Source organism: Pan troglodytes, chromosome 6 (genome assembly GCF_028858775.2).
Source record: "Pan troglodytes isolate AG18354 chromosome 6, NHGRI_mPanTro3-v2.0_pri, whole genome shotgun sequence".
Taxonomy (NCBI): Eukaryota; Metazoa; Chordata; class Mammalia; order Primates; family Hominidae; genus Pan; species Pan troglodytes.
Window position 1 is genome coordinate 156,094,322 of NC_072404.2, and position 18,006 is coordinate 156,112,327.

The following is an 18,006-nucleotide window of genomic DNA, read 5'->3' on the forward strand; positions in this document are numbered from 1 at the left end:
AGTTGAGGTATTTAGATATTTTTGTTTTGTTTTGTTTTAAACAGAGTCTCATTCTGTTGCCCTGGCTGGAATGCAGTGGTGTCATCTCAGCTCATTACAATCTCCACCTCCTGGGTTCAAGCTATTCTCATGTCTCAGCCTCCTGAGTGGCTGGGATTACAGGTTCCTGCCACTATGCCCAGCTAATTTTTGTATTTTTAGTAGAGACGGTTTTCACCATGTTGGCCAGGCTGGTCTCGAACTCCTGACCTCAACTGATCTGCCCGCCTTGGCCTCCCAAAGTGTTGGGATTTGTAAGCCACGACACCTGGCCTTAGTTACAGTTCTTTTTGAAATTTATTAACTTAAGGCTTTATCCTTCCAACATGGAAAAAAAAAAAAAAAAGCAGTGAGTTATCAAGAATTAGGTAAAGGCAGGCTGAGCTGACAACTGCCTTACTGCCTTTTCCTTTTTCTGCATCAGGCAGAAATGCCCCTCAAAAAGACCCAGTATTAAAGGAAAGCTTGAATCTGTTTACCACCAAGAAGAAATAAAGCAGTGGTTCACAAAATGTGGTCCGTGGACCACCAGGGGATCCACGAGGTCAAAACTATTTTTGTAATAACAATAAGATATCATTTGCCTTTTTTACTGTCATTATTTTACAAGCGTTAAGTAGAGTTTTTAGGGGTGACATGATATGAGATATTGCAATGTGAGTGCAAAAGCGGAGAATCTAGCTGTCTTCTTTTTGCAAAGGGATTTGCAAAAAAAGTAAAACAATACAACTCCTCACTAATTTTTTTCTCTTAGATAATAGAACTGTTTTTTTCTAAATATTATTTAACATATTGGTTTATTATGTTTAATTCATTAATATTTTAAAAAATAGTTTTAATTTCTAATAAGGAATTAAAACTTATATAAACAAAAGCTCTTTGTGGGGGGGGTCTTCGATAATTTTTAAATGTGTAAAAGAGTTCAAAGACTAAGAAGTCTGAGAACTGATGGACAAATGCAAAGTCTTTCTGAATATTTTGTATTAGGACCCAAAATTTCTAGGTGTGCCACTGCTCAACCCTCATGAAGCCATCTTAATGTGTTTTCTTGTCTGGAGTCTGCACATAGAATCCAAACTCATGAAATACACACTGTGTGCCCAAAAAAGTGCTCAGAAATCTGTCTATGAATATTAGTCTGTTCTTTTGGATAGCATGAAGCTTTTACTTACTTGGGGAAAGAGTGGTCTCTCATCTCTTTTCTTTTTGAGGCACTCTGCCATTAATCTCTTCATGGCTTTTGGACAGTTACTCCGTACCTTACTGAGATCTGGAGACAGGTATCCTCGTCCCACCATAAAAATTATCTGGAGAGAGAAAAAAAAGGGAAATAATTCAACCTTGTAGATAAGTTGAAAAATATACTTCACACTCACTGAAAACACAATAAGCTGTACATTTACAGCTTACGATGTATGTATTACACCTCAATAAAAAGTTTTAAAAAACCAATGCCACATCATAGATGGTGGGGAACCCACACAAGGAGTGCAAGCTCAAATCTTCATGATCCCTGGACTGTGGCAAAGGTTCTCTAATTGCTCCCCTGCTTTTGGTCTCTCTTTATCCAGTCCATTTTCCCACTCACAGGGTAACCATCTAAAACAGATCTGACAGTGCCTCTTCTTTACTTAAAAAAAAAAAAAAAATTTATTCAGCACTTCTTGTTGTTGGACGTTGTGTTAAGTCCTCTATATATGTGTAGGGAAAACCAAAAAGGTTAACATTTTAGCAGTCGTTTTGGCATCTGCATCTTAAGCCCTTTTATTGTGGAAACGCTAATGGGCCACTTGGTTATACAAACCAGAGCCTCCGCCAGAGGAGAGAAGGGGAAGCCATTAGGAGCTAAAATCTGTTTAACGAAATAAAAAGGCTTGTCTTCCCTGGATTCAGAGATTTATAATTTTTTCTAATTTCTTAATTTCCTAATATTTTGCCTCTTTTGAGGGCAGGCAGGGATAGATGTTAGGAGTCTTGGGACTCAGGGAGGACAGCCTGAGAGAAGGGCTTTTGGTCTTAGAAGGAATAGGTGCAACAGGGGGAGAGTAGAGGCTAAAGTGGAGAAAGCCCATAAAAGATCCCCGCTACAGGGCAGAGCTGATGAATTTTAGAAACCGCCAAGCTTGATACATTGTGTTATTTCCTGTTTGGTGCTGTAATGACCCTTGTTTAACTGCCAGGCATTAGTAAAGCTTTGATTGCAATGTGGCCTCTATGTAGTAGAGGTTAAAGGATGAACCTTGGAAAGAGTTACTGAATTGAGGGGATTACAGTTTTCTTTCACAATGCCCCCTACTGAAGCTACACCATCATAACATCATCATTTTAATGGAAGACAGCAGTCTTAGAATTTTGGGAGCAACCTGGAATAATACGTTGGAGCAACAGGTGACAAGCAACAGCCAGGAGAATGTAAAGCACTTCAAACAGGGGTCTTCAAAGTTGAGAGAAAGGATCTGGAGTTCCTATAGTCATATATTATGGACAGCAATTCAGGTATTCTTACTTGGCTATCAATGGAAAAGGTGGCCCTGAAAGGCCAAAAAACGTTGGGACACTTGGATTCTAGATATCATCTAATACTCAAAAAAGAATTCTACAAGGTTGGTGTTGACTCCGTTTTACAGATAAGGAATCCAATGCTCAAATAAATTAAGTAACTTGCCCGAGATAATATAGTTAAGTAAGTAACAGGATTTGTAGAGAAGACTATCCCAATACAAAGCTACTTTTAACTTTTTTATTGCCGCTGCTCCTACTCTGCTTGTAATGCCCTCCCTCACCCTTCTCTAGCTACCTGAAACCCAGATGATCAAGGCCTAACTGAAAGGTAACCATGCTTATCATACCTTTCTTTACACACCTAGAAGTAATAATGGTCCTTCTTCCCACCACTAGCTGTGATGATCATTTACTGCCTTGTATGGTTATTAATCTTTTTGTGATATGTATCTTATCTAAGTTCTCCAATGAGACTATGGGTGCTCAGGCAGAGAGATTGTGACTCATACATACATATTTTTAAAAAATTCTTAAAGAAGCCAGGCGTGGTGGCTCATGCCTGTAATCCCAGCACTTTGGGAGGCTGAGGAGGGTGGATCATGAGGTCTAGGAGTTCAAGACCAGCCTGGCCAAGATGATGAAACCCCGTCTCTACTAAAAATATAAAAATTAGCTGGGTGTGGCGGTGTGTGCCTGTAGTCCCAGCTACGTGGGAGGCTGAGGCAAGGAATTGATTGAACCCAGGAGGCAGAGGTTGCAGTGAGCCAAGATCATGCCACACTGTACTCCAGACTGGCCAACAGAGCGAGACTGTCTCAAAAAAAAAAAAAAATTCTTAAAAAATATCTATAACACCACTACCTCCAGTATTTAACATAACCTTGTGGACACAAGAGGTTTTCAATGTTTAAGTTAACTGTTCATTAAGGTGAGTGATAACTTTTTGCTAGTTGATCAGCTATGTCATATGTCTATAGTCTTTAAATTAGAGTCAAGTATCCCTGGGGTTACAGGAAGACGCAGAGGTGTATAGACATGGTGGGTTTTTTTTTGTTTTTGTTGTTTAATTTGAGACAGTCTTGCTCTGTTGCCCAGGCTGGAGTGCAGTGGTGCGATCTCGGCTCACTGCAACCTCCCCTTCCTGGGTTCAAGAGATTCTACTGCCTCAGCCTCCCAAGTAGCTGGGATTACAGGTGCACGCCACCATGCCTGGCTAATGTTTCCATTTTTTTAGTAGAGATGGGGTTTCACCATGTTGGCCAGGCTGGTCTTGAACTCCAGACCTCAAGTGATCCACCCGCCTCAGCCTCCCAAAGTGCTGGGGTTACAGGTGTGAACCACCATGCCCAGCCAACATGGTGGTTTTAAGGGAATTAATTTCTACAACTATCAACTTACTGGTATCCCCTTTGAAAAAACTGATTTGCCAGAGAACCACTCAAGTGGAAGTGTAACACTTATCTTGCTTTCCCATTTTCCCTGTTATAACTGCCCTTCTACCACTTTACAAAAGGCACACCTTTAGGACTTCATGTCTAAAACACCAAAAGCAATGGCAACAAAAGCCAAAATTGACAAATGGGATCTAACTAAACTAAAGAGCTTCTGCATAGCAAAAGAAACTACCATCAGAGTGAACAGGCAACCTACAAAATGGGAGAAAATTTTCGCAACCTACTCATCTGACAAAGGGCTAATATCCAGAATCTACAATAAACTCAAACAAATTTACAAGAAAAAAACAAACAACCCTATCAAAAAGTGGGCAAAGGACATGAACAGACACTTCTCAAAAGAAGACATTTATGCAGCCAAAAAACACATGAAAAAATGCTCATCATCACTGGCCATCAGAAAAATGCAAATCAAAACCATAATGACATATCATCTCACACCAGTTAGAATGGCAATCATTAAAAAGTCAGGAAACAACAGGTGCTGGAGAGGATGTGGAGAAATAGGAACACTTTTACACTGTTGGTGGGACTGTAAACTAGTTCAACCATTGTGGAAGTCAGTGTGGCGATTCCTCAGGGATCTAGAACTAGAAATACCATTTGACCCAGCCATCCCATTACTGGGTATATACCCAAAGGACTATAAATCATGCTGCTATAAAGACACATGCACACGTATGTTTACTGCGGCACTATTCACAATAGCAAAGACTTGGAACCAACCCAAATGTCCAACAATGATAGACTGGATTAAGAAAATGTGGCACATATACACCATGGAATACTATGCAGCCATAAAAAATGATGAGTTCATGTCCTTTGTAGGGACATGGATGAAACTGGAAATCATCATTCTTGGTAAACTATCTCAAGAACAAAAAACCAAACACCGCATATTCTCACTCATAGGTGGGAATTGAACAATGAGAACACGTGGACACAGGAAGGGGAACATCACACTCTGGGGACTGTTGTGGGGCGGGGGGAGTGGGGAGGGATAGCATTAGGAGATATACCTAATGCTAAATGATGAGTTAATGGGTGCAGCACACCAGCATGGCACATGTATACATATATAACTAACCTGCACATTGTGCACATGTACCCTAAAACTTTAAGTATAATTAAAAAAAAAAAAGGCACACCTTTTACCCATATGTAACCTAACTATAGTATACATTGTCCCAGGGTGTAAAAACCTCTGGGGCAACAAAGAGACATTTCTAAATACTGGTGTCAAACTGGGCTCCAACGAATGGGTAACGAGTCTGTTGGTTTCCAATTCTTTACTTTCAAAAATATTAATTGAAATGTCAGCTGAGCTTTTAAAACATTTTTAATGACAAGTTACTATGTAAATTTTGGTACATTATAGGAATGAGCTCAGATGATTGAGTGATATATAGTATGTGGTAAAGAATTAACCTTGCCCAAAGAGAGAGCTAGCCTTTGCTCTTGGCTCCTGGGAGGTAATCATTAAGTCCTTGAAATGTCCTGCCTGATCAGAGTGTCTGTTTATCTGGGGGCCATGGGCCATGCCAGACAGACTGTGCTAACAATGTGATTTATAGAGGGCTCTGGGTCATGTGGCATCAGCTTGACCTCTGCAGGAGCTGGAAACTAAGGTCAGCCCCGCAGGTGGTTAATCATATGACTGAACCCCAATAAAAACTCTAGACTCCAAGGCTCAGGTGAGCTTCCCTGGTTGGCAATAATCCATGTGTGTTGTCACACATTGCTACTGGAAGCTCTGTCCACAACTCCACTGGGAGAGGGTGACAGGAAGCTCCAACAAGAACGCTTCTGAATTCTGTCCTATGAGTCTCTTCCCTTGTTAATTTTGATCTGTATTCTTTCATTGTAATAAACTGTAACTGTGAATGTAACAGTTGTCAGTGAGTCTTGAGCAGCTTTCAGTGAGTTTTCAGCAAGTCCTTTTAACAAACCTGAAGCTGGTCTTGGGGACCACTAAACTCTGCATGTGATTATAACAAAACTCCTGCCTTTGTCATCTTCTTATAATTTAGATAAAATTTCTCAGTATTTACCTCTTTAAAAATGAAATATGGAAAGAATCAATACTAAGTCTTAGTATCTAGTGTCCTAACAAAAAAGTTGTATTTATCCACAGATACATACATTAATTGAAGGGAAAAGAAAAGCCCCATGTCATTCATTAAGATACATATTTCCAATATAATTTTACGTTCTATGTTTCCATATATCAAAACTTATATGCTACTTTCATCAGTTATATATTACTTGCAACAAAAACGTAATTCAGAATTAAAAAAATTAATAATCAGAGCTTGAAGTCACAATTTTGTAAAATTCTAAATTTAAATTTATATACATACTTTTATTGCAGAGATGTAACTTAGGTAATCAATAAAAGGCTTTAAAACATACAAATATGTTACATTAGGATGAAGTTCTGTGATAGAAACAATACAAATAGCTTGAAGAGAAAAAAGGAACCATGTAAAACTTCCAGAAATTAATGAAGAGCTTCGGTATTTTTTAGTAGGCATAAAATCGGTATGGTTTTTAGATTTTGATGCATATATTTCAAAAAGAGGGATATATATGTATCTAATATAGTAGTCTTATTTTAAAATGTTAATAGAATATACTGGAAATTACATTCTTTGCAATTATTTAAACTTAAGATAAAAACTTTTAGATGCCAACTTAAAAAATATACAAGGAGATACATAGTTTTTCAAGAGTCTTTCAGGAGGAATGTGAGAAAAAAAATCAAAGACAACTCTCATGTTTTTATACATCCCACAGAATTTAGTTAGTGCAGAGCAGAAAGCAGGAAACTTTCAGTATCTGCTGGGGTGGGGTGCAGAGGCTGACTGATGAAGAAACAGAAAGAAGAAAAAAGGGAAGTTTTTCCTGGATGTTTTTCAGGGACAGAAGATTCATGTGGCACATACGCAACGAAACCAATACCCCAGCTTCAAATTCTGGGACTGATTTTTCATACATTCAATACACACTCAGTACTCCTGGTGTCTCGACCCTGTCAATTCACTCCATGGTATTACTGGAGCTCATGTCTGCTCATTTTCAGTATCACCCCCAGCACGGCCTCAACAGAACTGCACATGCCATTGAGAGCAGAGCCTGGGTTTTGTTTTATTCATTTTGAATCCTTCTATATTCCATAGTGCTTTGCATATAGTTGGTATTGAAAACATTTTCTATTAAAATAATTTGCCTACTGATAAGAGACTAGTACTTACTTCCTGTTTCTTCAGATCTTGTGCTTAGAACCTAGCAACCATGCTGTGAGAAAGACCAATGAAGAGGTCCTTGAAGACCTGCGAAGAGGTCCACAAGGAAAAGCTCATGTGGAGAATAACTGAGCTTCTAGCTTCTAGCTAGCACCAACTTGCCAGGTACATGAATGAGCCACTTCTGGGTAGATCCTTTTAACACCCCGTAAATCTACTCTAGTCAATACGGTGTGAAACAGGTAAGAATCTTCCTCACAGAGAAAAGCCCAACCTACAGATTCATATTTTAAGCTACTACATTCTGGGTGGTTTGTTATGCAGCAATTATAACTGGAACAATACACTTGAAATAACAGATATATGCTATCTATTCTTCAAAGAAGACATGGCACTTCTACTCCAAGGAAAGAAAGCCATAAAGGTATAGTCAATATACTTAAGTGAGCACATTATTAATCCCAATTTACAAGAGAAAATGCACTGAAGGAGGGAAGAACAGGGTGATTAGAGAGAAAAATGTTAGAATGATAAAGAGAGTGGGGGGATGACAAAGTGATTTCCCAGACTTTAGTGCTAGGGTGAATAAAGGTAAAAAGGCACACTACTTTGCAAAGAGCTAAGAGAACTATTTTAGAAAAGAATCTGATTTTTGAAGCTGGAAGAAATTATTAGCTGAATTCCCTTATTTTGCGGGTAATTGAAAAAAGAAAAAAGGCCAGGTGCAGTGGTTCACGCCTGTAATCCCAGCACTTTGGCAGGCTGAGGAGGGCAGATCATCAGGTCAGGAGTTTGAGCCCAGCCTGACCAACATGGTGAAACCCCTGTCTCTACCAAAAATACAAAAAAATTAGCTGGGCGTAGTGCTGCGCGCCTGTAATCCCAGCTACTCGGGAGGCTGAGGCAGAAGAATCGCTAACATGGGAGGCAGAGGTTGCAGTGAGCTGAGATCAGGCCACTGCATTCCAGCCTGGGCAACACAGCAAGACTCCGTCTTGGAAAAAAAAAAAAAAGAAAAAAGAAAAAAAAAGATACCCAGAGAGGTAGGTAGACCTAGTCTACCTACCTGAGTCCAAGGCCTGCCATTACATCACACTGCTTTACCAGCTGTGCTCTGAATTTACAGGCAAAATCTGCCACCTCAGACTATGGGTATGAGAGTCTAGGGGAATGGTATTCACATTGCATAGTAAAGAATATTTCTGGATTCTTAAACAGAAGTCTAATCTGAGAGCTATGGAGATCCAAGTATTATAGATAGCAAAAGAAAAATCAAAGGATGAATGGAGCAATACCTGGGGCAGCTTCATTGAGGATGGCCAGAGTTAACCCTTCAAAATGTGGAGTTTCATAGAAAGTACTATTTGACGTAAGTAGACTAGGGGGTAATGAAGCAGAATGGGGGTAGTTGTAAGAGGACATCATTCTTTTACCTCCTTCTTCTCCATTAAATACTTAACTTGGTTTCAGACTAGCAAATTCCAGAAGGTTCTAACTATACTATTAGAAAGAATTAACTAGTAAAGGCCTTACCCTTCTGTTGGTCACACATTCCTCTCATGGAGAGTAAGCCCTTGCCACATCATTTATTATACTCCCATGGAGGACAAAGCACCTAAAATGCCAAGAAGTGGATGAGAGAAGAACTCTGGGATGCTTTTATCTGTATTTTGGAGATAATACTTGTTTCTATATTATAATTTTATTATTGTACTAAGATAAACGTATTCACTGACAAATGAATTTCATCCAGATCTTAGGTTCATAAATTTTTATTAATTTGTAGTCTATATGATAAATCAACTGAAACTAAACTAAAAATCCATAATTCCTCCAGAAAAATATTATATACAGGAAAAGTGAACATGGTACAGGCTGTTATGCTGTATGATTGAATAAATAAGACTATAAAAGACAGAGGACATGAAGCTTGTAAATTAGAGACCATTTTGCTACCCCAACTGCCATTGTCAAATCAATCATTTCAGTGATCTAGATCTATCACAAGTACAGTAAGTACAATGTTTCAATTATGTTCTTTAGCTGAAATTTCAGTCCATCCTGAATCTAAGTTTCATGCAGGCTTAAAACATCAGATCCAAAGTCATGTTGTTACACACTCAAAGCTAAGACTCAACATTCTAAAGCTATGAAGTAGTTAGAAAGGCCAACACCAACTAAAATTTAGTTTTATAATGAACTGGGTAGAAATGTAGCCATTTTTAAAAACCATCAAACACAGTCAAGACCACTGTTGTGTAAGGGGCATATGGTGATTCAGTAAGTACACACACAAAGTACATGGTAACTTAAGAGATTATTTCTCCAATATCACAATAGGTGAAGTGAGAAAGCTACTCAGAGCTAGCACAAAAAAGATAGAGCTGAGCTCTTGACAAAACAGACAAATCACTTAAATGAAGCAGTAACATTTATATACAAAAACTACCATTTCATTAGGTTGGGAAGTTATGATGAAATACCTAAAAAGCCTGCACTGTTTTTTAAAAAAATCTTTAGATTGGTGATTCTCAACTTTGGTCTGTATTAGAATCACCTGGGAAACAGAAAAAAATGCAGGTGATTGGACCCTCCCCATTTAATTACAATCTGCTCCAGTATCTCCATTTTTAAGCAAAATTTCCAGGTGATTCTGAGGCAAATCACAGCATAAAGTCGAAATATTCTTTAATCAGAGTTTATGTGGTCAACTAGTGTTTTCTAATATATTAACAGTGTAACTGTTGTAATCTCTCTACACACACAATCACAAATCTTTTAAAATGTAGTTATCCAAGGTAATTTTAGTAAAGATAATTCACTTTTCTTGGCCAATTTTAAAAGTCTAAGCGAGCTTACTGAGGCAGAGATAGAAAAGGCTAAGAGCTCCATGAGGCTATGTTAGTACCTTTTGGAAGGTAAGGGACAGGGAATAGTTGCTTAGGAAGGAAAAGAAGTAAAAAATTACCCTCCTACTAGCATTCTCATTATAGAAAAATCAAAGCATGATTTCTTCCATTTACCTAGTTTTAAAAATTAAAGATTTCAAGAAACCTTAGTAATTTTAAAAGAATTTAATATAAAGATCTCATAGCTGAGTACCTGTTCTGACAGCACAATCTGTGATACAGTGAAAAGTATAATGCCCAGATGCTATAGTAGCAGAGCTCATTCTTCTAATTGTGCTATGGTCAAGAAATATCCATTCTTGTAACTGTAGTTTCTAGTCAGAAAATCAGGAATTTTATTCCATTGTAACATTCATGACTGATATTCTGAGGAAAGGACTTAACGTGTTGCTATTACTGCCAAAAGTATACAAACGATTTCTAAAACTGGTAACAAAAAATCAAGAAATCTATCCTTCACGCTTACCCAGGAGTTAACACTTATTTTCTACAACTGGAGCCTTGTATACAGACGGTAAAATAAACACCAAGAGGTGGTAAATATTTACCTGGTCCCTGTTGTTGATGTTTGAATAAGGTAACTGTCCAGTCATCAATTCATACAGAACAATCCCAAATGCATATACATCTGACTGAAAGCTGTATGGATTTTTATCTTGCATTCTGATGACTTCTGGTGCCTGTTAGAACATACAAAGAAAAATATTCTTCACTTCAATTGAATAAAGACTGAAAAACAACCTATTATAATTCCTAGAGCAATGCTTTTACCATTAAAACACCTGTCTAATATGTAATCAATTCTCTTAATAGTCAAAGAAATAAAACTGATTAAGCTGAAGAAAAAAACCTCTACATACTCAGAAAGAGACAGTATTAGCAGAGATTTTGTATTGTATTACTAAGATTTTATAATTTAGTAATTATTTAGGCAATTTTTCTGCAGAAAATACCATCATTGCCAGCTGAATTCTTCCCATGACTTACCCTATTAGAATCAGTTCCCACTTCCCATTCCTGATTCAGCAAAGAAATACTAGACTTGTGGTTATAAGATGCTTAGGAGCAGCACAACTACTGTAGTAACTGTCTTACAATTTAAGTTTTCCCATTGGTACAAACAACTTTTCTCATCTGAGGACACCTTAGAAAATAATGGTAGAATTTCAGGACTGATAAACTCAAATCCCCTTTCAAACTATGGAATAAGCATATGGTATAAACATGCCATGGGTGCTTTATTAACAAAAGTAAGACAGCAGGTAGATTTAGTAAAAGATGGTATAAAGAATCTTTTGGCTGCTGCTTCTTGGGCAATGAAACAATCATATTTGCTACATTTTTACACATTTCAGTCATTGTATTGCACAATTAGGTTTCTTATTTACATGAAATACAATAAACAGTTGGTTAAATATTAGCTTAAAAGAGTTATTCTTTCACCTTGCGTCTTCTGTATTGTTTCATTTGGAAGGAATCGAAATGGCAGTATATTAATGAAAAGTTTGTGACAATGTCAATTTGACAGCAAAAGTGGTACTAACTCTGCAAAAATGACTGAAAGACCTGGGACAAGATTCCTGGTTATTGCTCTGGGTAAGGCAGGCATCTCACAAGGAGAGGCAATAATGGCACTGAGCAACAGCTGTAAATGAGAATGACCCGTGGAGCCTTAAACCCCTCAACGTCCAGACTACACTCCAGTCCAATCACACAACGTAACAGAGTCTGGGGGTGGGACCCAAACATTAATTAGTCTTTAAAGCTCCCCAGATGATTCTAATGTCCAACCAAAGTTGAGAACCACTGATGGAAGATCTGTGGGATGTCCTGAAGAGCGTGAGAGGATGGAAGTGAAGGAGAAGGTTGTATCTACTTCGCTTTGTCATACATTTTGTTCATAGTTGCTTTTAGTAATACAGTACAAAATAAACCACATATAACTGTGATGTAATAAGCAAGCCAGAATACTGAGAGGCTGGTATGGCAAAGGTATAATGTTCAAAGCCTGAACCAATGTTTGTGAGAGATGGAGTAGAAATCAGATGAACTTTTTTTTTTAAATTTAGTTTTATCTCACACTGTTGTTGGCAGACAGTTTGATGAAAAGTTGCATGTCACCTATTTTAAGAAATGCATGACGAATCTTCAATTTAGTGATTTAATTTGTAAAAACTCTCACAAAGGTTTCTTTCTCTCCTAAGATACAAATAAAACAAAGTTGACAAGAACGTTGTATATAATTCAAAGGACCACACAGCCTTAGTTATGACCAAACTCTTCTCTCCTATGATACGGATGTTCCATATTTGTTTCTGAGGGCAGTATCAACCCAGGATTGGTTTAACAATAAAGGATACTGTCGGCTATTATTCTCTCGTCTTAAAACTCAGCATGGAAGAATAAAGGAGAAACCCATTTACACAGGTATCAACAAAAAATTAATTGTAAGAAAATATAAAACTTTATGTATAATAATCTACAAACTGTATAAACTAAGGTTTTTGAAAAAGTAAGGACAAAACTGGAGACTTGATTGAGCCTAACTCTCCCACATAGTCAAAAATTAACATACTTTAAAAGCACATGACAATTGTTTATAATTTTAGGTTTTGCAATTTCAGCACTTAAAATCTGTTTTCCCTCATCTTTTTAGGATACACTGCCATGTTTTTCACAAGGTGTGTATGCCTTAATAAAGGTGCCTGACATCAGATTATAGTTATTAATTTTTCTATCACTTATAATTATTAATTAAAAGTTAAACATATGTTAAATAATGAAAAAAATCTAGCTAACTCCAGTCACTGAATCTTAGAAAAAAGGGGCATTGGAAATCTACTAGTCCAACTCAACATTTCAGATGAAGACTTAGAGGAGGTTAAGAAACTTGCAGGTTAATGGCCAAATAGGGTACCAGAATACAGATCTTCTAAGTCCAATGTCCCCTCTTCCACCTTGCCACCTGCCCTAATTCCACTTACTGTCATAAGAAATCATAGCTCAATTTAACTCTAGGTTTATTTTGACAAACTTGGGAGTCCTATCTTGGACTTCCCTTTCTGGAGACTGCTACATAAAGTTTGTGGCTTTGAAAGCCCTTACAACTTTTCTGTTTCCAGCAGGATGCCCGAAAGTCTTAGTGCAGATTAAGTTACTTAAAGCTTAGAATTGCACTAAGACTTTTGGAAAGGCTGTATTCAGCTTAGAGCTGTGTTTTTCAAACTTTTTGGTCTCAGGACTCTTTCACTCTTAAAAATTATTGAGGACGCTAAAGAACTTTTGTTTAGGTAGATTATATCTGTGGATGTTTACCATTAAAATTTAATGGAGAAATTAAACTAGTAATTCATTTAACTACTAAAATAATAACAAGTAGATGTTAACACAGATCATTCATTTTTAATGAAAAATAACTATTATCAAAAAAAAGTTTAGTAAGAAGAATAGTACTACAATTATCCTCCTTTTATGGTTTAGAGATGGGGTCTCACTATGTTGAGCAGGCCAGTCAACTCCTGGGATCAAGTGATCCTCCTGCCCTAGCCTCCCAGGTAGCTGGAACTATGGACTCCAGCCACCATGCGTGGCCTGTGATTCTCTTCAATGTCTGGCTTAACAGCAGCCAGCTGGATTCTCATATTTGCTTTTGCACTCAGTCTGTTGCAATGTGTTGTTTTGGTTGAAGGATATAAAGAAAATCTTGTCTCACAAAGGGAAGATCTTGTGGACCCTCTAAAACGGTGTGAGGGACCCTTTTCAGAATGCTGTTTTAGGGAATGATTCATATGACTGAGCTTTCCACAGCTTGCTGCAATGCACAGAAGTTTTTGTTCCCTTCTTTTAGAACTTCTCTTTCTTCTTTTCCACAAAGCAAAAAACAAGAAGAAAGAAAGAGCTATGCAAGACAGCACAAGGCTGTTAATCTACCTCTCATTTTTTTTTGTCTTTCCTCTTCCAGCTGCCCAATAATTATGAGATTCTTTCTAGTCTAAAGGAAGTAACTTTCCAATTTAGGCTTAAATAAGATTGCGAAACAGCTTCTCTGTTAAAAGGAGTAGTTCTCTTAGCAAAACCATAATAATGGCTGTGGATCACACCTGCCTTAAATTGCATACCTGTTTTTTTTTTTCCAACAGGGTACACAGAACATTTTGAACACAAAATACTTTAAACAATTTAGAATAAAATATGAAACACTGTTTATAAGACATATATTTTTGTTTGAAATACACTGAAACTGGTTTCAAAATATTCGTTTTAAGGGTTCATATTTATTTAAGAATAAAATACGAAACACTGTTTATAAGACATATATTTTTGTTTGAAATACACTGAAACTGGTTTCAAAATATTCGTTTTAAGGGTAAAGAAAAAAGTTAAAAAATCTATTTACATAAAAAATAAGAACATTGATTTTTGTGAATACTGGAAACTATGAAAATACTATAGATGAGACCTTCAATGACTTTCTAGTAACTCAGCAGCATCTCAGGGCCAAAAATTTAATCAGTGGAAAAATAGCCTCAATTCTTACCATCCACAAAATGGATCCAGACAACTGTTCAAACTGATGGGACCCACTCCATCGAGATTTCACTGTAGCTAGACCAAAATCACCTATTTTTACTGTGAGGTCTTCATGAAGAAATATATCTGAGGTGTAGTAAGTAAAGGAAAACAGTAGATCTCATTTTCCTATCAGAGCAAGCATTATGAAGATTTTAGGTAAGAGATCTAATTTCTATAATTCTGTAATATAATATTCTTTAAAACATAGTACTTCATCTTTCCTCTTAGAGTCAATAAGTATGTCTAAAACAATGATTAGTTCTATTTAGCCTATATAACCTGCTTTTAAGATTTTTGGGGCTTAAAATGTGTTAGGATGAGGTGAGATGCTTTCCTAAGTTTATAGGAGAACCTAAAACTTTCCCATTAGATTTTAGCAATGTAGGCCCAGATATTCTCTTGGCACTCCTGGGCGAGCAGTAAAGGCTCTTCATTGGAATGAAGATGCTGCAGACAGTATCTTAGTCTGCACTTAGGGAAGAGAAATATTATGTTTTTCTCACCTCATTGTTATATAATTTAGAGTCTTCAGTTATATCTCAACTACCACTGAGCAAGGTCAGAGGTCTGAAAGGGACTAATAGCTACAAAACTATCAGTTTTATAGTGCTGATAAAATGTAAGCAAGCAATCAAAAACTCCTACTATTGTAAAGACTTCTGATAGATTTTCTTGTAATGTTCAGTTGTCGAGAAACCAAAAGCAGGCTGTGGTATCCTGCTCTCCTATACATGCATGCACAATCCTTTATTAACTCTCTTTACAGTATATCGAATTTAGCATGAAAACTGTTTTTACATAATGTGAAGACAAAATGCAGAAGAAAAAGTCAGGATGTTTTCAAACTTCGCAGACAAATTTCAGGAAGGATACTATTACTCTTGAGGTCTCTGTGGATGATTGACTTGGCGTGTAAGTAACTGAAAAACAAAACATCATTTTAACCTGAGTAGGGCTAAAGGACTCTGGCCTCGAAATCTACAGAACATACTTAGGGGTGTAAAGACTTATTTAGAATCATGATACAACTGAAAATAGTACATTGTGATAAACCCTTCACAGAATATTAAAATAGACTGTAAATGAATTTAAGATTATAGGAACATATCACTATAATGGTACAGTCAAAATCTTGTTTTCTATTAAAACACTTTGCTTTATCTTTTACTAGTTACCAATACAAACCTTTCACTCCAGTCAAGCCTATTTATCCATGTCCCTTAAATATACCTTGATATTTAATCCCACCACTGTGTTCAGTGCTCCCCTCCTACACCCAACCCTCCAAGTTAGCTTTCGTTCTATTTTCCACCTATTCATATCCATCCTTTAAAACTGAATACAAATTCTAACTCCTGAGTGAAGCTTTCCCATGACTAACCGAACTGAAAGTGCTCTTTCACTGCTCAACTTATGTAGTAATTGTCATAATAATGGCTTGATTCATGTGTTTTTTCAACGTGCCTATGTTCACTTCTATTTGGAATGTAAACTACTAGGACTAGAACATGCAGTTTGGTAATTAAAACTATTTTTAAAGGTAGTTGTCATATACTCTTAAAATATTTTCTTAAAACTAGTGAGGAGAAAACTTTCTCTAAAATGGCCATAGTAGGTCTATTTTAAAGTCAACGATAACTTTAAAATCATCTATGTTACCCCTAAAAACTGCTTTAGCTACATTCATTGAAGTAAAAGGCAGCATTGTTGTTGTTGTTTTTGGGGAGACAAAGTCTTGCTCTATCACCCAGGCTGGAGTGTAGTGGCACGACCTTGGCTCACTGCAACCTCCACCTCCTGGGCTCAAGAGATCCTCCTGTCTCAAAAGGGCTGTGTCTTGTTTATTTCTTTGTATACCCAGTGCCTAGAACAGTGCCTGGTATGTGTGGTAAGTATTCAATACATGTCTACTGAATCAACTACAGTAAGATGCATATAATGTGCTAGTCAAGGTTATTTTTCTTAATTGAATACCGGAGAGAATAGCTATATGACACTTCTGAAATCTGACAATGATCATTAGACAGTTTTACCTTAAAATGAGAATTTAAAATCCAAATGGTATAATCAAAATCATGCAATAAACACTGTTAAAAATGGAAGATTTGCAAATAACCAAGATTATTCATGCTCTCTCATCTTCATTTAAACGTCCTCATTCTTCCCAATATCAAAATTTTTAAAGTATTTTCTAGATAAAATTTTCATTTCAAATTACTATTTATCTAAAGTAATCCCTTCTCCAATTACTATTCATATCACAGTTTACGTTCTTCATAGCATTTACTACAATTGAAAATTATCTTGTCATGACTTTAGGCTCAGTGTTCTACATCATATTGTCACTCTTTCATTGAAAGAAAATGTTATTTCGGTTATAGGTCTCACTGCTTACAAAGTTCTGCAGTGACATACAAAGTTAAAAACTGGTGGAAATAAATGGGCCCCAATCAAAGCTTTAAGATGGTGAGATCTTGTCTCCATTAGAAAGGAAGGGGGATAAATGATGATGGTGTTGGTTGGTGGAGCTAGGTCCTGCACTCAGAGAGACCTGGGATCTAGTATACAGCCAAGGTATTGGTCTTTGAAAGGAGGTTCTTTTTCCTGCAAGACTTAAAAACAAAAACAAATGGGCTTCGACCATATCAAAATACAGAGGCATGCTGAAGATAAAAGAGGGGAAGATAAAGGTGTTCTCCATGGGATGGTGTTAATCCTTTCAACAAATTTGATGCAGAGGAATATAGCAAGAATAGAGTAGACAGAAATGTAACTGGGGAGAGTGGGGAGAGAAATTTTCTGACCAGGAAAGCACTAGATAATTAACAAGATATAAATGTAATTGGGGAACTAGTGATATACCCAGCATAGAAGTTATATAGCATAAATTTGTTATAGGCCGAGTTGCATAAAAATACAACCTGAAACAACACTTTATACCTGTGTAATCCTTTATAACTTACAAACTGCTTTCTTAATTTTTATCTCATTGAATAATTCTCTTTCTGTAATCCTTCTGTAACAAAAGCAGCAAAGAGTAGAAGTCCAGGTCTGTAGAATGAAAGGCTGGAAGGAAAAGGGGGTCTAATCCCCCAGCTAGAGAAATGGGATGAGACACAACCCAATCCCTACATAAGATAATGTTTCACAGTAATCACTACCCTAAATAATTCTATATAGGGGGACACTAAAATGTAATTTCCTAAGCACCACCCAGTTACAATGGAAAATGCCAAAAAAAAAACCCAAACAAAAATAACAGAAAACAAATAACTCACATAACTG

General features: G+C 36.9%; 1 protein-coding gene across 5 annotated transcripts in view; it reads right to left on the minus strand.

Moving 5' to 3' along the window:
* The window catches only part of BRAF (B-Raf proto-oncogene, serine/threonine kinase), a 197,973-nt gene that overhangs the window by 13,169 nt on the left and 166,798 nt on the right, over positions 1 to 18,006 (minus strand). For 4 of the 5 annotated variants that reach the window (XM_009454360.5, XM_016945457.4, XM_054656323.2 and 1 more), the window contains 4 exons: positions 15,595 to 15,641; positions 14,687 to 14,805; positions 10,698 to 10,829; positions 1,212 to 1,346 (listed from right to left, as the gene is read on the minus strand). In XM_009454360.5, coding sequence (XP_009452635.3) covers positions 1,212 to 1,346; positions 10,698 to 10,829; positions 14,687 to 14,805; positions 15,595 to 15,641 — 433 coding nt within the window. Of the gene's footprint in view, positions 1 to 1,211; positions 1,347 to 8,773; positions 8,856 to 10,697; positions 10,830 to 14,686; positions 14,806 to 15,594; positions 15,642 to 18,006 lie in introns of all 5 variants that reach the window. The other variant, XR_010158687.1, reaches the window with a different exon arrangement.